This window comes from Euwallacea similis, chromosome 17 (assembly GCF_039881205.1).
Source record: "Euwallacea similis isolate ESF13 chromosome 17, ESF131.1, whole genome shotgun sequence".
NCBI lineage: Eukaryota > Metazoa > Arthropoda > Insecta > Coleoptera > Curculionidae > Euwallacea > Euwallacea similis.
This window is the reverse complement of record NC_089625.1, coordinates 1,997,818-2,019,636: the sequence shown is the minus strand read 5'-3', so window position 1 is coordinate 2,019,636 and position 21,819 is coordinate 1,997,818. Positions and strand designations below refer to the sequence as shown.

Sequence of the window (21,819 nt, the reverse complement as noted above, 5' to 3'; positions counted from 1 at the left end):
CGCTTGCGTTCAGCCTCTAGTTTTCAAGCTCAAAGAAGCTAATTTTACAGTAAGATTAAAGTAAGTAATCGTTAAGCTGAAATTCTACGCGCTGATTTATTCCACCTTTCAAATTCCTTTCAATTTCCAATTTTCTATCCTGATGAATCAAGTTTTATGATGCTATAACCATCTTTAAGTCCAAATTTTATCTGGTTTTTATAAGTTTTCTCTTGATTTTCAGTCCCGCAAGCTTGAATATAGACAATTTCCTTAGCTTCATTTCTCAGTTTGAATTTACAGTCGTTTGAAGTTTGAAAAGGAAAGTTTTAGGCTGTATTAATTGCTTGAGGCTGTCGTTTAACTCAAATGCCGGGACATTAATTTTAAAATACCCCGTTTCCATGTTTTAGTATAGCTATCAAAATGTTGCTATTTTCAGGCACGTTCTTCGATTTTCAGGTTTCCAGATAATGTCCGGTATACTCCTCTATTCTCTTTTATTTAATTTTTTCGCCATAGATAGCAACTATAGTGGAAGTGAGACAGACTGTTTTCTGCGAAAAAATAGCGTAGTTAGTTAAATATAATTCATATGTGAAGTCCCGTTATAACAAATACTTAATTCGCATGATTCTCAATTTCCGAGATACGCTATACAGGGGTATCTTCTTAGCTGTGTCTATTACTGCTATCTATGAAACAGCAAGAGTTACACAATGGAATAAATGGGAAAAAAAATGGCATTTTTGGAGACTTTTAATGATGTAAACGACGTCAAGTTGTTTTTGGTTTTCGAAATTTTACGAAAAATTTAAAATTGGTTAAAATATTCAGTTAAAAATGTTCCAAAACTATCATTCTAATTTAAAAGATTTAATACATTTTTTATGGTTTTTTCGTCTGTAAAACACAGATTCATTATTATCTTAAGATAACATTTTGCATTCAAGATATCAATACCAACTTAGATTTTTTGTTAAATATGGATCTGGCACTTTTGTTTCATATTCTTTAAACACATTTCATTCCTGAAAGATCAATAGTAAATCATTTGCATTTTTTAAAAATTTCATTTAACAAAAAAATATATTAACCTTTTTTTGATCAGACCGATAGTTATTGACATATTTTTCATTGAATGTTTTGAATAATTTTACTTTTTCTTAATTTAGGAAATTGATAACTATTCGTTTATTATATAGTGTTCGACTACGCATTTTCAACTTATGAAGGGTGCAAAAAGATACAAAATTGAAGAAGATAAATACATTTTTTGGAACTTTAAGCAAGTTTTCTGTACTCAATTGATTTATTAACTTAATACTGCCAAAGTAACATTTGCCAGGTTTCACAGCTTTAATTTAAGTAGAACAAAAGCCGAGATGGGATCAAAATTTTCACACGTAAAATCCTATGCACGTTGAAAAGCGCACTGTATGTGAAAGCTCTCTGGGAATTATTACATTGGTGGTTGCCTAAATCAGAAAATCTCAATTTCTACTACTTCTGACCAGTTTAAAAGTGTTTTATATGTGTAAAATTTATCATCCATCGAAATACAAATTGTGAAAATGTGAGGATCTTTGGCCATAAATTAAATATATATTAAGAACTACCCTGAAAAGAGATATCGGTCAAGAATCGGTCAAAAATTAAATTTCACCAATTTTAGGCAACGGGCCCCAAAATACTTCCCTAGAAGGTTTCACATGTACCTGTTTTGAAAGTACGGGGTCTGTATATAGAAATTAGTGTGACAACCAACGCAGTCCCCTTTCATCACTGTGAAAGTAATTCTCGAGAGGTGGTTAATTAAACTCGACCTTGTCCTCTTAATTTGCCGTATTTATCCCTAAACCCTCTAGGAAACAACATAACGTTGAAAGTCATTTGGATTAATAAAAGGACGCGTAAACTCAAATGAGAAATGCAAAAAAGAAAGGTAAAATTAAACAAATATACCATTTGATAAACCAAAAGTATCTACCAGATGTGTCGTCACATTTTTCGATCCGAAATCGATTGGTAGATATTTGACGAACCAAAATTAGGTACTCAAGGCCAGCCGAAACCGCCTCTTAAGTTTTACGTACAGAAACCAATTTTTGAGAAGAAATTACGTCATCCTGTCCGTATGTCTTAAATGCGCCATCACGGGAGTACTACGCATGGCGATCTTCCGTTGAAAACATTTAACCAATTTTAGCGCAGTTTGCTATATCCCCTTCTTCGACGTCATTGACAGAAATTGCCTTCCTAGATATGAGTTGACGTTCGGACGCTGCTACAAAATGGCTGCTGAGTGCAATGTCATTTGTGTCAACACGCTGGCGCCATCCATCGGTTTCTATGTTGATTCTTGGAGCTTCTAGGACTAATAATCTTGAGCACGTGTATGGAATGTGTCACTGATTGATAACGTGATGCTTCATAATCTGGGTGATTTCACAATTGTTTCGATCGTAAAATAGAGCGTCAAGGGTCCGGTTATTATCGAGCGCATCTCGAGCTCGATCCTCGTTGGCTAATAGCGAGTCTACAATAAATTCGCGTTACGTAACGCACACACATAAACGAGCAGCCGTGTATTTGTTTGCGGCCTTAACCCAGATCGGAACCGGCAACCTGAAGTAGGACTCACTTTCGTAATTCCGACGCCAATCTGTGAAATATCAACTTCCTTTTACAGGAAACTATTTGTTGTTAATCGAGGATTTTCCTATTTTTTTTTCTAGCGTCGAGCGGGCGTTTTCATGTAGTCCAACCACGCCCATGTTAATAATGTCAACTTTCCCCTTAATGGAAAACAATAACAAAAAGTCCACCCAAGATTTTAACCCTATTTACCGTCTAAACAATGCAAAAAAACCACTTTCACTGCTTGCAAATGCGTCCTGTATTTAAATTTGGGCGCATTGTGTTACACAGGGTGTTTGGCAATTTCGGTACCAAGAACAATACGTTTTTCATGGGGACGTGTGGGCTGAATCTTAAATCTGCAGACGTTTCTATATTTATATGCCTATTCAAGAGTTAATGTATTAAAGAGATTAAATACATGTAATGCTAAAGTGAGTAAAGGTTTGCTTTGTAGCGGCAGCAGCAATGCAGGAAATCCGCAGTACACGCAAGCTTCCTTTCAATTGTAGAAATTCCTTAAAAACGGTGACGCACTTATGGTGGTTATGGGCGCTAAAGCGATCCACGTATTGAATTTTTATTGCTTATTATCATTCAGAAATTAATGTTGTACAGGGTATCTTATTTAAATGTGACCACTATTGCTGTCTTCGAACCGGTGAGAGTTACAATATCGGTTAAATGGAAAGTAATTCAAAAACTATCAGCCTTATCAAAAAAGTCTAGTACATTGTTGTGTCATTTTCTTCCTCTCTACAATGCAGGCTCATCATTATCCCAAGGTGACATTTCTCGTTCAAGATATCAATACCAACTCAGTATTTTTAGACGCGGAGCTGGCATTTTTATTTCACATTTTGAAGGCGCTTTTTATTCCATAAATATGAATTTATCAATATCATCATCAAGATTTTTAATGGTGTTGTGTAATTTTGGTCCTTTAGAGTTCCTTACTTCTCCAAATAGGAAAGTCTCGTGTAGCAAAATCAGGAGAACTAGGTGGCTAACTAGAAAAAAGTGTCCAAGCGATGCGTTGACGTTTCAGATTTAAAAAGCGATTTCGAAAAAACTAACAAAAAAACGTTTTTTTTGACCAGACTGATGATTTTTTTAAATGTTATCAGATTTAAAATTTTCACCAATTTTCCCTTCTTCGTCAAATCTAGAAAAGAAAAAAATGAGCTACGCTGTTTACGGCATATTAAAAGTCCTAAAAAATGACAACTTTCCTTCATTTAACCGAATGTTTCGCCCGCTGTTTCGGAGATAATGGGCACACCTAAATAAGACACCCTATATTCATCTTCCTAAATACGGTCTGTACTACAAGTCTGGAAAACTTTTTTTTCCTTCAGCTCATTGCTCCGTCTGGAAAAAGGGCAAAATGATAGGAGATTTCGAATGGATATTGTGTCTGCACGAATCACTTTGCATGCTGGCAAATATGCTAAAAGTTTCGTGTTATTTCAGTATTTCCATTCTGGGGAAAAAAGGAGCAAAAATCACTTTAAGGTCGAGGTTTGTCTAGTCGAATCGATTTTGTAGCAGGAACACAAAATTAGAGAGACTTTTTGAATATCTTGATATATTTTAGTAAAAGGGCAAATTGGCTACCTGCTACAACCGTTACATGTAGCAACGACAAAAACAACGTTTTCAATGTGACTTTTAATTCGAGGTAATTCACCCATTTCTGTAAATGTTACATGTAATTTACGCAATCAGAGGAATAATACGTCAAAATAGTTTCTCAGTTTTTCAAAGATAAAACAGCAATATCCACAAAGACCTCTTTGAACCTCTTCATAGAAATGAACTATGATAAAAGCGATATCGTTTGTTATTAATCAGTCCTGGATTGCTTTTGCCAAAATAAATGGGTCAGTAACCTGTAAAAATGCGTAAATATTGCTGAAGGACCTCTGGAAATGGGTGTCATCACCGGATATTGTGGAATTAATCACTGCTGTCGCAAGTAAATTGCCTAAAAGTGCGATTCGCACTCGTACAGTATCAATAAACCGGATTCTGTTACGTCAATCTTTTAATAATTTAACAGACGAATATCATTTTGACTAATTACTTGTTTTGTAGTGCCAAATATATTTAGTCACATGTATTTTTGAACGTTTCGAAACGAGTTTTGAAACCTTAAGGGCCAACATATCAAGCTCCCGATAACTTTACCGACGAGATGGCTCGCAGCGCGATACTGAAATCAGAGCCGATTTCTCCACTTCAATGGAATCAATCTTCTCGGTAAAGTTACCAGGACATTGATATGTTGGCCCTAAATCAGGGGGATTATTTTTGCTTCATATATCTTTTCAGTTATCTTTAACATAAGCTCTAAGTTCTAGAGCGTTAATTTATACTGTTCAAGATTTCACCTGCTTGAATGGACCACCCTGTATATGTTTGTCTATTTTGAAGGCATTTTATGGATTTTTAGTTAATTTGGGTTCAGTAAACCTCGATTTGCGTCTCAAAATTCAAAAATTGAAATTTTCAAGACTGGCATTGTCTCTGCTGGTAATGAAACATTCTGTATACTTTATCGTCCATGGAAATCGTTCCGCTAATGAGAAATTTCCATCCAATCTAGTTATCCTCAGTTGTTGTGAAGCGCTAATTTGCATTGAAATGCATTGCTCATCGGGTATTCAAGATTTAATTTTCCGGAGAGAATCACCCTATATAAATTTTTATGCTTCGAAGTTATGTAATTTTTTTAATTTTATTGGCATTTTGAAGCATTAAAATGAACATAACACTGAGAGAAATCATCGTTTGGATTGGGGTTGGACTTATGGTTTAATTTGAAAAACAAATAGGAATTGATATGAAACCGCGCCTCTACGAACCACTGATGTGGCGTGGAGCGGCTACCGCATATAAAATTTTTTCCACTGTTGGCTATTTCCAATTTAAGCCACAAAATGGACTAACATTTGAGTTTTTATTGATCACTCTGTACGTGCAAATTTCCACCCTCAGACGAAATAACAGTGTCAAGAACCTGCAATTAAACGGAGGCGCACACGCAACAAAGCCCTGCCTCTGTATGTGTTGCCAAAACTCATATATCTTCAATCCGAAACGAGGTCGCTTGCGTGTTATAATACTTTGCAATTTTTTTCCCATATACCAGATCCTATCAAAAATGTCCTCTTGCTGTTGCAGCGTGTGCAACACGCTGGTTTAGAACGATCCCTGTACATATACAGCCGACCATCATCATCACGTTTTAAATCACTTTTTTGAAGAGTGAAAGTGGTTTTTTGTTTGCTTATTTGGCCAAGGTTGGTAGGATTTCCTCTTGTGCACCGATTATGTCGAAATTTAATATACTTACAGTGTGATTCGATTTGTTTTTTTTTTTAATTGCAGTCGACAAGGAGCAGAACAACTACCTTCATCAGTTACTATCGAGGCAGCGAAGTGATATCCAACATCCGTCCCTATGCGATTACGCAAGAAGAAAGGCTGTTTATCCCACCACTACAGGTAAGTTTCGACTGGACGTTGGACATTTTTTTGGTTAAAACCCCAATGGTGTCCAATTACACCCTTTTCTTTCCCAAATTGCCGCCAACTGACCACTGGAACTAGTTCGGCCTGGACGCAAACCCTCGGGATTTTATTAAAAACATCCCGTTTTCCCACACTTTGGATCTATTTAAGGGCTCTCCCTCCGGAGTGGCCGATGTCCAGTAAGCTAGTTTTTTGGTCAAAGGGTCGTTAATACCACTTAAAACACGTTTGGAGGTTTTGCGTCACGAATAGACGAATATATGTACATGGGAGACATGTGTCAGATATTGGCATATGCCTATATAAGCCGATGAATACACACAACCCTTTTGCACAATCGCAAATAATAATATTGCACAGCTGTTTAGGGCACGTGTAGGTTTAGGAAAGTATTATTTTCCCCAAAAACACCCTTTGGGCCTCCATACATCATAATCCCAACCAACGAGGTGTAGACAAAGATCATTGCAGCAATTCTAACCACCGATGGGGGTCTATTTTGCAACCTTATGTAGATGGATGTAAATAGTAAGGAAAATAGCCAGCTGCTTAGAATGACAAAGGGCTACTAGCCCTTTTGCTTAACAAAAGGCCTGAAAATGTGGATGGGCAACGAAAGGGTGATGTATTCTTCGGCGACGATCTGTGGATGGACAATAATATTTGCATGGTCACTGAAGAACGATCAATTTATTTGTAAACCGAAGTGAAAGCGGATAGTCCCTTAAGTCGGCCCTTTGTCAAAGGGTCAGGTATATTGGGCAACATGACCATTTAGGTTTTTTCAAATATATAAATTGACAATTTTTTTGTTTATTGCAACTTAACTTTTTTGCAAAACATTAATCCGTTGCATAACTGGACATCCCCCGTATATTTTGGCAACTAAATCGCCAGCAAGTCTCCAACGGTCAGCCGACATAACGACATAATCGCCAAACGTTCTAAGGAGTAACCCTTCAGAATCACCAACGCTTCGCTGCATGGACGGTACTACCGGACATCGCTCTGGTCCGCTGTAATGATGGACCCGAAAGATGACCCCTGTCCGAGCAAAGAATATAAAAAAGGGCATAAAGGTATGATTAATGGTTTTAAGGGCGCGGAGGTCAGCCCGACCCTCGGCGAGGAATTTAAACCGGACATGAGGACAGAAAGGAGAGAATCTTCCTTTTCGGACAGGTTTTAAGGAAGGAAAAAAGGGTGCGTTGTTTACGGTTGGTGCGTGAGAGAAAGGGGTCCCATAGCGGAACTAATCGCCAGTACTACTAGATTTCATTACGCACAAGGAATCAAGATCATTATCCTCTTAGGAATAGGTACAAAACATCCATTATCTAAGGGACAATAAAAGGTGTGAAATTCATACCCTTTGAGTGATAAACACAACCTTTTATCTAGACCAAGGATGCTGTCTCTTGAAAAGTGTCTTCAGGTAATATTTGGGTTTTGACAACAATGAGACAGTAGCCTACAAAGGAGATTTACCGCATGATTAGGACGCAAGTGTCGGCAAATGGACCACAAGGATGTCAAATATTGTGTAATGGATACTGTTGGGTTTTATGGGGATTTGCAGGTAGTTGAGAGACCAAAAAATTATGTTCATTAGGTATTTAAATTCATGAAAATTCCAGGTTGTAGAATTAACTTGAAAGGAAAAAAGTGGAAGTAAAAGTAGTGGTAAATAAAATTTAATTTTGAACACAGTTACCATAAACATTTGACAGTCGCCCTATACTCGTAATGTAAACATATAATGGGCTGCGTTCCAGCATTAAATTTATTTCTGATGTGCAATTCGAAGACAAATATTTTTCAAATAGATTAAATGTACTTTTAGTTGAAGTTGTTGTTGATCAAGTTGAGTTGTCGCATAACATGAAGATGAGTTTTATTATAAACACTGAAACTGAACCTAGGAACAACTCCATTTTCGAACTGAATTTTAACTGGATTTGTAAACTTGACTTTCGATTTAGCTTCGGTGCTAATTCCGAACTTTGTTGTTTCGAGTTAGTATTGCATTGCACACACCAAAACATAATTCCTCGTTTCATGTTTGACACTTTCAAAAATCAAAAGAAAAACCTTGTGCCGTCAACGACCGACTTTAGTAGACGATGACTCTATGCTACGGTTTTACTACGAGAGCCATGCAGTCCCAAGTTTCGGCTTCAAATCACTTCATCATGATGTTTCTTTTCTTATTAGGAATAAATGACTTTAGATCTATGAATAGGAAAGATTCAAAATTTCCATAATTTATATCTCATTTTCATTTATAAAATTATTTCGAACACCGCGTAGAGTTTTTCTTCGATTTCTTTACGTCACCTTGTACTCCTAGATTTCAGTTTTCAATTACCTCATCAGGATGTCTCTTCCCTAATTAGAAAAAGGAGAATTGTAGGCCGATGAATAGGAATGTACCAAAATTGTAATTTTGCGCCTCATTCTTGTTTTCGAATTTATTCCAACCACTCGGTTCAATATTTCTGAGGTTTCTCTACGTCACCTTCTAGTCTCGCATCGAAAAGATGAGACTGGTTTATCTTCGTAGGCAGCCCTGCGGCAGCTCAACGACAACTTCAAATCCGACGGCTTATCATATAAACGGAACAATGAAATTTATTGGTATTCATCTTTTTGTAGTAAAGTCGATGCCAAATCTGAATCCAACGTCGAGTTTATCAATCCGGCTTTATGTCGTTGATTTTCAATCCGATCAGTGAAACAGATTTATTCATTATCTTTTCAATCGGATCAACAAATATTCGATAGAGTTCCTGCGAGATGAACATAGTCGATTAATCGACTCACATCTTTCGGCATCTTTGCTATATAATATGAAATTAAACGCACTGAATCTTTTTTTTTTATTTGGCTTGAAAAAACATGCCGACTGTGCCAATTGATCAGTGCGTGTGCTCCTTTAGGCGAGCTTCTTTATACAACCCCTCGTACGTCCACTTGCCAAAAAATGCCTGAGAACCAACGACCGTCGCAATTTGCATAAGACATTCATCGCCCGAAGGATTGTTTTGATTTATTATTTCCTCGGCCCTTCAGGGTTCGGGGGGAGGGTCACGTTGACCGGTAAATAGCCCCGATTTTGTATAACGGACTTTTTTCCGATTTGAGTGACACAACCACTCTTGTGTGTTTTATTTGTTTTTCTGGTTGCAGGCTCGCTGCCTCCGAGTCCAGCGGACTCGGGCGTTTCGGATGTGGACAGTTCGTCCTCAGGACACGCGTCCACCGACGAGCTCAAAGCAAGGTTGCAACCCTCCATACACTCCCCGGTGGGGGGGTTGTTTTCCAGGCATCCGGCCTTAAATTGGAACGCGCCACTCCACCAAAACAACCATAGGCAGGGACATATCGGGCAGCAGTTCTATCAACCTTTTGCTACCAGTGAGTATTGTTTTATATCAAAAATACCTAACGAAACGAGACATGAGGTAGGTTATATAGTGCTATTTTCGAGTTTTCTAATGGTTCCATCAATTGAAGGTCGCCGTCTCAAGGTGAGAGTGTCAATTAAGGGAAAATGAACTCATTAATCCCGAAGCAAACAAGAATGTTTTTTTTTGCTTTATTAACAATTAATTACAAAAATTCCTTGTAAGCTCTGTTTTTTTTGGTGTCGGAGCAAATTTCGATGTGCAAACACGTCACGGAGATACGAAACCATTTAATGGAAGAAAATATGGACGCTCAGAGTGCCAGCCAAACCAGCAAGAAAAAGTTTATTGTTCTTTGTTTTGTTTGCATAATAATGCGTCTTCGAAGCATTAGTAAAAACAATAAACATTTGCATAAGTGCTTACCGTTCGTTAAATTATGCGCAATATCTGTGCAGTAACTTTAAGCTCTCAAGGGAATTCTAAAAGATACTTAAATAACTTTTTAAAAAATTAAATACAGCAAAACTGTGAGTAAAGTAGCGTTTTCTTTCCTTTTAATAAAATTTCCATCTCTGAGTCTGCACGTGACTTGCAACTTTTAAGATTATTATTTGAAAATGCCCATGTCTTTACCATCAAATGGCACATTACAAAACAATAATTATAATATTCCACGTGCTAGAAACCATCGTGTTTTGTGTTACAGCGTCCTTAAAAAAACCTTGGCACAAGCTTGTAAAATTGCTTGAAAACTTAAACTATTTGGAACGTAATCATTCCTAAACTTTTCTCATGTAATCATTTACGGACTGTCAATGCGGTATAATAAAACAATTTGAAAAGTTTGTTACGCGTGACATAGGGAATATTGATTAAAAGGCAGTAAAAACTCCTTTTCCGCGGAATAAAAGTTTAAATTCGAAACGGAGGCGAAGAAACGTGTTTTTAGAAAAATCAAAATGGCGTCCGACAGAAAAAACAAATGCGTCAAAGTCGCGGCCTTCGTTGATTGGTGCACTTCAGCGCCTTGTAGTGCTTCAGAAATAAAAGTGTCAGAAGCGGTGACATTTGCTCGTAAATTTGGAGGACACTTCTGAAATTTAGAATTTTTTCTCAAAAAGATGAAAACTTCTTTTACTGATCTAATATAATAGAAATAAAATAAATAATATAAATCTAAATGTCAATAGTCTATAGAAAATTGTTTTTCACAATAAAAAGAAATCATTAGCTACTTTAAATAAAGTAACAATCGAAGTGGAAATTTCGAGCACCGGAAACATTTGAAAACCACCCTGTACTTGCAATTTAAATTTATCGTCGCTCACGTTCCAAATTTTTCCCAACTATACAGTGTTCCATATATTCAACACGATTTATCTCAATTATCGGCATAAATATAAAACAAAACAACAACGCCTAATGTCACAATGACGTTCACTTTCGAAAAACATTGCTGATAGTGACATAGTCATCGTGACAAATGAGTTCGATATAAGGTGTGAATAATGTCGATTTACAAATGAGATCGTCGTTAATGCATACATATATGAAAGAAATATGACAGTGATATAAAAAAAAAGATGGCGGATTTTTTCGCATTGTTGCGCTGGTGGTTTCCGTATTTGAACCACTTCCAATTATTCAATGTTTCTCCTCTGACTCAAATGCCGAAAAAAAATCTCCCCGGAATTGTTGGCAGCATTCCAATGTTTTTTAACGCTTCAATTACATCGTTAAACAGCAGTAATAATTCGGTTTCGATGCCGCCGCACTCGAGATTACTTACAATGGCAGATAGATCGGCACGTTTACACTAAGGAAAATTCCCAAACAAATTAATATTAATGAGAGCAGGAAGAGTGTATTTAGATTAACCCGAACTATTGATTTTCATGTTCTCTGGCGAATGCCTAATCTATCGATTCGAGGGGTAAAAAACTCCAGAGGTCAAGGCGAAAACGTTCGTATTAATTTGCTAAAATCCTCGCCTTTAGCTGTAGGTCGTCGTCAAGGATTTATATACCGAGTGACGTAATCAGACTCACTCAAAAATAACCTAGAAAATGTGCAATCGCTGCTGCGCTCTTGACCTATCTCAAATCGCGTTCTAGGACAAAAGGATTTTCAAGGATTTCACCCGGGTCTAGGTGACAATGGTCGGGGTAACACAATAGGCGTGTTTATAAGGAAGCGCGTCTAACGAGTCAATAACATCGAAAATAGATTTGACCCCTAGACGTTCGTTTTGATACAAGATGGCCGCGCTTCTTCGTCGGCCGAAAAGCGTTCTGAAAAAAAACGCGAAATTTTGCCAGACTTTTGCGGTAGGTCATCGCTAAAAATTCGCGATCTAGCGGTGATTTGAAGGTCGTGATAAAACAGTCGAGGAGTGTTTGCAATGACATACGCTAAGTCGACGTTTAAATGAGAAAGACACTTAAAAGGCCGTATATTCTGACAGCTTCGGACACCAGCTTGTTTGCCACCTTTTGATAAAAATTTGCCTAGTTAAGAAATACAACCACAAATGAGAAAATATATGGCAACATCGTATTATTCTTTTATATTGGTTGTCACAATGACGGAGAATACCCAGCTGTCATAGAAGGGTGTCAAACCTTAAACGATGTTGCCATACAACCAATGTTTTCTTTAGGCAAGGAAGCGTTTGTGTGGATGATCGAACATGTTAAGAAAGTGTTGACGGTATTTGCTGGAAATTTCATGAGCGTTCATGCAGAAACGAAAGAGGACGTCGGGCGATCCGTGTTTCTATTTATCGCCGTCATCAGGTGTATTAAAGGTACAACTTGAGACGGGTGGGAAAAAATTAAAACTTCAGATACACAAAATATTATATTTGTTGCTACGAATCCGTTCAGGGTCCCCACGGTAGCATAGTCGCACTAACCACCACAGGCATCCGCAGTTAACGCTCATAAAATTTTACGGATATGAGGTCAACATTTTCCTAACGTTGTCTTTAGTCTTTAAGAGAATTTCGGTGTATTTCGTTTTTATTTAAAAAAAATGCCTTCTCTCGTTTCTTATTGGCAACCTTTCAAAATTTCAATTCTGAAAAACATATGTTTGAGGCGTTATAAAAGTCTTCAACACGTATTTACAGATACAATACGTGCTTGATATGTTAGTGCTTCAAGAAAAAAAACATGGCAATGTCGCTTTCTTCTTTTGTTTTGAATATAATAATGGCGATCGGTTGCGCTGCGTCAAAAAAGCAGCTGTCAAAGTTCGAACGATGTTGCCAAACTGCAAACGTCATCTTCGGTTTTGGAGAATTTTTGTGCCATTTTTTGTTTTTTCCTTATTCAAAACCGACAAACGAAGATTCCAGCTTGAAATGATGGAAGTGGCCCTTTTTTTAAGAAAAAACCAATGCCGGTGCTAAAACTCCCCAAATCAAAAATGTCCAAAACAACAAAAATTTCGTAATACCTATCTGAAAATCCTACGCAGAGTACACATAAACTCTGTTAAGATAATGTTTGAGATTTTGTTTGAGATTTTTAGTGTCAATTAATGTTTAAACAAACACCAGCGATTGTGCAGCCGCATATACGAAAATAGCCATTGTCCTACGTGCCTGATCAATTCGTGGATTTGTTTGTTGGAATTTTTTTAAATTTTGAACGTTCGCCAATTTGTCGCCTGTTTCCTTGTCAGTTTCGGCTTGGACGAGTTCAGGCAAAACGCTGTGGGATGTGGAGTTCAAGGAGATAGCAAAGTTGAAGTCCAAGTTACAGTCACATTTTCTAGTAAAATTTTAAAATTTCTAAAGATATTCTTTTAACACTTTAGGAATTAACGAGTGATTACCTCGTGTAATATGCTCCTAATCCACCGTAATCATCGACTACCTCACGTTATCGATAATTAGGACTAGCAGATTATTACGACAATTGAAGCATTTACTCCGCAATTACCTGTAGGCATATCGTAATTCAAAACCAAATTGCACGTTATCCAATTCAAGTGGGGATCGATAGAGCTGATGGATCTCATAGGGCCTTCTATGTGCTTTCTTTTATTGAGGATAGAAAATTCGCTTGGCAACCGCCATTTAATAATCTTATCAGGAACAATGGAGGTTCGGCAATATGGCTGGATCAGGTATTTGACGGTGTCTCTATAAATAGCAGTTCGTCGTCAAATATTAAGTAGGTAGGTGTATTCTACAGCAATGCGCAAAGCTTTTGACCTAGGTCAATGTCAAAACGATAATACAGCGCTTGTTGCGTTGATGACTGCCTGAAATAGAATTTGATCGCACTACTTATAGCTCCTTTACACTTTCGGTTTCTTCGCGTCTTGCATAATCGAGATTTCGCGCTTGGTATTGACAGCTATGTCGTCCGCGAATCGCGCAAATCCCCTCGATTATCTAATTAGGAATTAATGTCATGTCAACTCAACTACGTACATATTTACTTTGTACTTGACAACAATAATAACAATAATTGTTGTCGTATCGATGAACAGGATGCCCCAGTAAAAATTCTATTTGTGTTTGCTGCAAACAAACGAGCTAAGGTGTTGGGTTCCTGCTAATAGCGGTTGTGCGCTCGAGGGTACCTAAGTCTGGCCAGTTCGGCGGCGTGGTGCAACTGCAGGCCCACTAACATGGCGACTAAAATGGCGGATGGTCGGTCACTGGTTCAGCGACCCGTCGCAGCGCCTTTCCGCGATTTCAAGGCCAATCTTAAACAACCGCCAGACGGCCAATGTTTTGCTTCCGTTTACCGTGCCGTCGCGTTCAAAATTGCAGAACCCTAAACCGTATTTTCCTTGGAAATTTGGGCATAGGAACCATCTGATATAGCCAACAAATCCATCGGCGTCGATATATCAACGTTTTCTGTAATGAGAAAATTGAAATTATTAAAAAATACATTATTAAAATTTTGCCTATCGAAAAACCACAAAAACGAATTAAACCTTAAACAGAAATCAAGTAACAAAAACCGGATTCGAGCATGGTTCCTGCAAACAATTGACAGTAGCCCCATAATGCCAATACAAATTTACCGAGGGCCACGTTCCAAATTTAATTTTTTTCTAAGAAAATCCCGGTGAATTCATTCGTCGGTATGAGCTCAATCAACCTTGACTGTTCTTACGATCTATCCGGAAATAGAGCCGCCTATCCAAACAAAAGTGAAAATATTTGCGTTAAACAAATATACACCGAGTTCGCAGTTGCCGCTTCGAAACTATTTTCTCCCGTTAGACTAAACAACATTGTTTTATGGAAAAAAAGAATTTCCTCCTTCCTCGTCGTCTAAACCCAAAGCCTTTAAACTCTACATCCCTATTGGCTAGACCCACCCTCCCCAGGCTTAGGGGTGGTAGGTAGATTTTGGCAGTGGCAACATCTTTGGCCAATTGTATGGGTCTATGCCATCATTGGCCCACTTGTCCTCAGTGTTTGCTAGATCTACACACTGTTGAAACAACAGTTCTTATATCGAAGCCGCCGTTGCAGATGCACAAGAGGCCTCCGTGGCGATCAGACTTAGTCCCCATTGACCTTGTACTGTATCAATAACCCCATTTTGCCGGGCGCACTAATGTTTGTTGCAGATAATTCCTTCAGTTATTACTTCGTTAACCGCCTGCGTTGCCGCGCCTCTCATTCCCTCCTCGTTCTGCCGATTTCCACACCTAGAGCCTCCTTAGACTGTGCAGCGATGGCAACTGCGCCTATAAGCCTCCTGCATAACAAAACGCATCCGATATAGGACCTTGGGCCGTTCAAACACCCCGATTTGAACCCGTTCGCTTCCTTTCCTCCACGTCTTTTCCTCGTTATCTTGTCGCCTTTTTGCGCAATGCGTGGAAAAGAGACGTGAGACGCAATTTCTGCACAAGTAGCCTTGGGTGATATAATTATAGTAGGCGCATGCGTAGAGGGGCACGAATGCATTGCAAAATACCACTGGCCTTGACGCGAGTGGATGTCTCTTTGGGCATATGTGGGAAATTTTGTTTTCTTTTGTTTTCCAGGGGCGGCGGCAGGTTTTGTTTGACCAGGTTGCATAAATGATAAGTGTTTCTCTTGTTTCTAGTCTAGTTTGGCGATTATGTAACATTTCATTTGTTTACAGATAAAGATTTTATTTGTTTTACAGTGGGTAATATTTCATTTCTGTTTCTGTGGACAGTTTGTTGTTTGTTTTACAGTAAACTTTCGTTTGTTTTAAACAGGAAGTCGTCATTTGTTTTACACATGACAGTAGCAATTTATTCAAATTTTTAACTTGTTTTCATAGAAAATGTTCTCTTTTGTTTTTTAGGGACAAAGGTGACTATTGATTGAGGTCACTCCAAGTTTTTTTACTATGTCTGATTGGGTTCAGTTTTTCAGCTATTCCCAACCAGTCCTGATTTGGTAACGTTTACGGAATAATTTTTCATATGTTTTATTGCAGAGATTTTTATATGTTTTGTTATTCGTCAAACACATTGCTTTTTTCCGGTTTCAAAACTTATTGGTCAACTGTTTCAGTTCTCCTAGGAAATGTTTCGGTTCCTTCAGGTTTACACGATTTTTCGTTCACTCCGGCAACGTTGCTTACCCAGAAAATTCCTGCCGTAGTGCATTTTGAAAAATAAATTCGAAGCGCGGCGTTGCCGTTTAACTGCGCTTTAAATAATTTTTTTTTAGTTTTCTTATTGTTTTTGAACCGTTTATGACAGTTTTAAGTTTAGAAAATATATATATTTGTATTTTTCCAGTGCGAGAGGTATTTTTTTATTGATGCAACCAGTCCTGTCTTGTTGCGGAACTTTTCTATGCATATCATTTTTTTTTTATCGATTTGGATTGTTTAAATCCGTTTAAATCCGAGATTTTTCGTATTTTTAAAAAATCCACGTTTGTTGGGTAATTTGTCATTTTTTCCATTTGTGTTTTCATCGATTCTGATTGGTACGAAGTGCGCAGGGCAGCTTTTCTTCTATTTCTAATGTACTTTCTTTATATCTATTTTGATTGGTCTAAATTCTTTGTTCTTCAGCCAAGGAGACATTTTTTCCCCCTCGATTCTGATTTAATGAAAAATGATTTTTTTGTGATGGCGGCCGTCCTCCACAAACGGTTTAAATTTTTTTAACTTCCAGCGGTCTAGCCGCGTTTTCATACGTCAAACTAGCATACCTGACTGTTGGAATCTTGATTCTTTTTCCTCCGGCACTGGTTGTTATTGGTGCATGAGCGCCGGAAGACCATTGCAATTATTATCCGACTCTCCTCTGCTAATCTCTTGCGATATAGGAGGGAGTGACGAGGTACAATTATTTCTTAGAAGAAGATAAACTGTCAGTGGTATCGTCTTTAATTAATGTAAATAATATGTTGTAACGGTTTTGACCTTCCTTCCAATGGTCGAATTTTATCGCTGGATGCACATCATTTTAGGGTTAAAAGTGTATGTTGAAAAAATTGTGATTTATTTTCTGTAACTCTAAACAACATTTTGGCAAACTTTCCAGACACGCCCCGTCGGGAGTAGGCTTCTTCGGGGCTCTTTCTGATTGATTATAATGCATTTCCAACATGTTTACTTGCCATGAGCCCCCCTATTTTCGGTCCATATAATAGACTTATTGCCCATTTAAATAGAAAAATATCCGTCTCATGTGCGTCTATTTTGAGCCACCGACAGATTTCGAAAAAACGGTCAAGAAGTAGTTAAGCCGAGTCACACTATAATTGGGGTCCAGGTTTTCGAACCATAAACCTTCAAATACTTAGACGAGGCCTAATAACCCTAAGCTTGTTTGCCACTATAATACGCGGCATATATGTATCATACAGTGTTACGCCGACCCTGAGGGGTACATTGACCAGGAAGCCATATTGTAGTTCTTGTCCTTGGCGAAAATAGCTGCCGAGTATTCTTAGATTAGATTTCAAGCGGGGATTTTCCTTGCAGATTTGGACCCCTACCAGAATTACCTCCTGCAAGCTCAACACCATCACGTGACGTCACACCCACACCAGTCGATGCACCAGCATCACCCCCACAACCCTCATCAGTCGCCTTTCACCACCCCCTCGCCGCCCTCCCCTAGCATGAGGCACCACTCGGGCATCCCCACTTCGGTCATACAAGCGGCTACCAGTTCTGTATACGACGATCCTTATCTCCTGGGATTCTCCCCCAGGAAACTGAAGAAAGTTAAGAAACAAAGGGTGAGTTCTGCGTTTGTTCCATTGGGATTTTTTCGCAACAACCAGTTTTTAGTTGGGAGAACCAGGGACTGCTCCCAAGAGGAAAAGCCGGGAGGGTTCCACGACGTACTTATGGGAATTTTTGCTCAAGTTGCTGCAGGACAGGGAGTATTGCCCCAGATACATTAAATGGACGAATAGGGAGAAGGGTGTGTTTAAGCTTGTAGACTCGAAGGCGGTGTCCAGGCTTTGGGGCATGCACAAGAACAAACCAGACATGAACTACGAGACCATGGGGCGGGCTTTAAGGTGCTCAACTCGTGGATTTGCAAAAAACCTATAATATTCAATTAATCTCTTTCAGGTACTATTATCAAAGGGGAATTTTGGCCAAAGTAGACGGTCAACGCCTCGTGTACCAATTCGTCGAAGTACCAAAAGACATTGTGGAAATTGATTGTACAGGGTCGGCGTGAGCTGCTCGACCGCTCCATCAGCCCACAGAAGCTCAACATGGCGGACGGTCATGCTGCTCGAAATCTGCCCCAGAATAGTACAACTAAAACTCAATTTTGATTATTTCATTGTAATTTATTTCGCGGACGTTTTTGGGCAAGCCAATTACAGAGTCGGACTTAGGATATTACGTTAGATCTCTTTGCGTTTCTGTTACCAGTACCGTAACGGCTTGAGAATTGAATGAGAGTTAGTAGTAATTTAAAAAAGGTTGTGGTATTTTTATAAGAGTTTGTAAGTCGAAATTTTAATCCGTTTATTGGCCGCAGAGTAGCTTTTTTAAAGGATAAATGTATAGTGCAATAATTTTAGGATTATACTACGAACAATAGTAAATTTCAGATGTAGGAATACTCAAATTTGAAGAGACCAGTTTGTAATATTGAGGGTGCTGATTAGAAGAATTTAACGGACAAGAGACTGTGACTGGTGCCTATAAGGAAAGTTTACACGTTATATAGAATTTTAGCACTGAAACATTAGGAAAGCTCTCTTTGGTTTTTAACCTCAAACATGGTTTCTCTGCCTTAAAAGAAACAAACATTTTTGGCACTAGTTGCATTAGAAAGTTCGGATTTTGGAAACAATATTTTGTATTAGTGCTCATTATAAAAAAAGGTGATGTTATTGAAACCACTGTTCAAGCTTCTTGTATATTCTGTATAGTATTTATTTTTAATAAAAATATTTCGAATATGAACACTGCTTTCCCAAGGTGTCGATTATTAAATTTCTCTGTGATTTCTGTAAATTTACTTATTATACTCGTACATACATTAGTTTCTAACGGAGTCACCTCAACAGCAAACCAGTGTACCTAAATCGTGTCTTTGCCTTTCTGAGATTATCGTGACCACATTTAAGAAATGAAATCGACAAAAGTTCAAACTTAAATCAGGTTTATATCAACAATTTTTATACACATTATAAATATATAGAAGCAGAGTAATGATTATTGATAAGCGATTATTGTTAAATGTTATTAATGTTACATAAAGGGCCGATTCTGCCGAGTTCGTCCACGAACAACTGCCCACATAAACAATTATTAGTAATACTTGTTAAGTAGATGTAAATGGGAACCCTTGAAAACCTCGATGTTGATAGAAAACTATAGGAAAAATGCCTGGCGACAGAATTCAAAAATTGCCTGCAATCGCGAACTTTTAAATAAATTGAATGCATTTAGAGATATTGTGAATTATATGAAATTGCGTACATTGGCAGGCAATTTGGCTTTCGGAGTGAGGAAAAGAGAGATTTATAATACGGTTGAAGGGAAGTAGAAATGAGATTTTTTCGATTAAACACAGGAATGGATGTGCTAATTTTAATGTCAACCAATCGGTGATAAATGTTAAATAAATATTATTATCATTGTTTGTAAATATAGATAGTTTTTTATGTTTAACAAGGAAAATGTTTTCGGAACAACCGTGTCAGGACTCCTGACTAGGATGCATACCGACGAACATTAACGATTAGTTATTGTAAATGTTTATATGTAGATTAAGGGAGTACTTTTATTATATAGTTTATGTAATATTTTTGTCTTTACAAATAAATAACACTAGAAGGTATCAGTGCCGTTTTCTTCTCTTTAAACCGTTTCTGCTCACACGTGAAAATCGCTTGGAAAGTTCAGCTATGTGGAATCTGTGCCAGGATGGTAATCTACTAGCACCACATATTTTTGGTGGCGCCATCTAGAGTGAGACGGCTGAAATCGAGCCGGGGTCGATATGAACAGCATGTGTGATTACTTATTGAAACGCCTCGATATAAGCTTTCAAGAATATTCGTGGATTCTGGAAGAATCTTATTTCAAGGGATGAATTTTTAACTAATTTTATGACAAAAAGTTTCTTTGAAGGTAGGTCCGCAATGTCCTCGTTTAGGAACTAGAGGATGTTGAATTTATTTTTTGTTGAGTTCATTTTTAATTCATTTTTTTATATTTTCGTACAACGATGTAATCAATCGGATAAAATTTGATATACGGGGGTTTTGAATGATGCAAAATCCAAATATTGTTTTAATTTTGTGATTACTGATAGAGGGCGCCACACACCGGGTTCCATCACATTTTAATTGGCCCGAACTGTTGCGCCACCCTGTATGCCACTTTTGTATTAATAGGCTTATTGTACATTTGCTTCCATTGTAAAAGGTACTCTTCGAAAATGTCTGTAAAAGTAACCCTTTTGGAGATAAACGGGTTTGCAACTAATATGACTTGGGTAAAGCTGATTTAATAAAATTATTGAAATTATCAAAATTAATTTAATATAACTGTTGTTGGAAATGGCCATATACATGTATAGAAGTCGAAGGTAGACGATTATTGTATTAATTAATTATAATTTAATTTTGGTAATTTCAATAATTCTTATTCAATCAGCTTTACCTAAGTCATGTTAATTGCAAACCTGTTTATCTCCAAAACGGTTAGGCACATTTTCCAAAGGTACCTTTTTCAATGGAAGCAAATGCACAATAAGCCTATTAATACAAAAGTGGCATACAGGGTAGCGCAAAAAAGTTAGGGCCAATTAAAATGCGATGGAACCCGATATGTGGCGCCCTCTATCAGTAATCATAAAATTAAAACAATATTTGGATTTTGTATAATAAAAAAACCTCCGTATATCAAATTTTGTCCGACTATTATATCTCTATTTGAAGATGTTCAAAAAAGCCGAATTAAAAATGAAATTTCAACTCTCTCTAGTTCCTAAACGAAGACGTTGCGGACTCACATTCATAGAAAGTTTTTGTCATAAAATCAGTTAAAGATTCATCCCTTGAAATAAATACATGTGCTTAATTAACACCCTACATATGTACAGATTGTTCCAGAACCAACGGTATAAATGAGTATTAGAGGGCAAAAAATATAGGTAGAGAGATTCAGCTAAAACACCTAATGGAGAACGAGTACTTTATTTAAAAATGACATGGAGAAAGCTGCAAGGCAATTATGGAGATTCAAATTCAAGTACTTCACAGTAAGTGGCGCCCTCTAACGGAGAACAAAAAAACTGAGTACATATTTAAGTTTTCCTACATGAAATTTCGTTAGAATTTCGCGTGTTTGTTCATAAATATAGTCGAAAAATGGAACTAAAATTTGAATTTGAATACTCTGTATCTCGAGAACTTACCCCTTAAAGTAGGTCTACAAAATTAATCAAGAACATTTTAAAATGCCCTGCGAGAAATAGCTGCCAAGCTAGCCGGAACGATTCATTTGAGAGCGTATATGTACATCCGTGTGTTGATGTTTATATTTTAGAGATAACGACTGGTTATCACTTTAACTTTGAGGAATTTCCTCAATTACGTAAATGGCGACTCTCGCGCGATGAAAGTCGCAACAGAGTCGGACTCGCAGCTTTTCGACGCACACGGCATCGTAAATTTTGCAATATACTTCGATTTTCCCGCATGTTAAATTGAAAGTTTTTTTATTGCATCTCTCGCATAACGTCTACAATACAGGAAATATATAAATTAATAGATTAAATTGCTACTCAATTT

The 21,819-nt window shown here is 37.6% G+C and overlaps 1 protein-coding gene across 5 annotated transcripts in view; it reads left to right on the top strand.

The window, feature by feature from the left end:
• The window catches only part of Eip74EF (Ecdysone-induced protein E74), a 74,795-nt gene extending 54,936 nt beyond the window's left edge, over positions 1-19,859 (top strand). For all 5 annotated transcript variants that reach the window (XM_066398445.1, XM_066398444.1, XM_066398443.1 and 2 more), the window contains 5 exons: positions 6,013-6,129; positions 9,346-9,573; positions 17,525-17,784; positions 17,837-18,072; positions 18,128-19,859. In XM_066398445.1, coding sequence (XP_066254542.1) covers positions 6,013-6,129; positions 9,346-9,573; positions 17,525-17,784; positions 17,837-18,072; positions 18,128-18,239 — 953 coding nt within the window. In that variant the 3' untranslated portion in view covers positions 18,240-19,859. The remainder of the gene's footprint in view (positions 1-6,012; positions 6,130-9,345; positions 9,574-17,524; positions 17,785-17,836; positions 18,073-18,127) is intronic.
• The last annotated feature ends 1,960 nt before the right edge of the window (positions 19,860-21,819 follow it).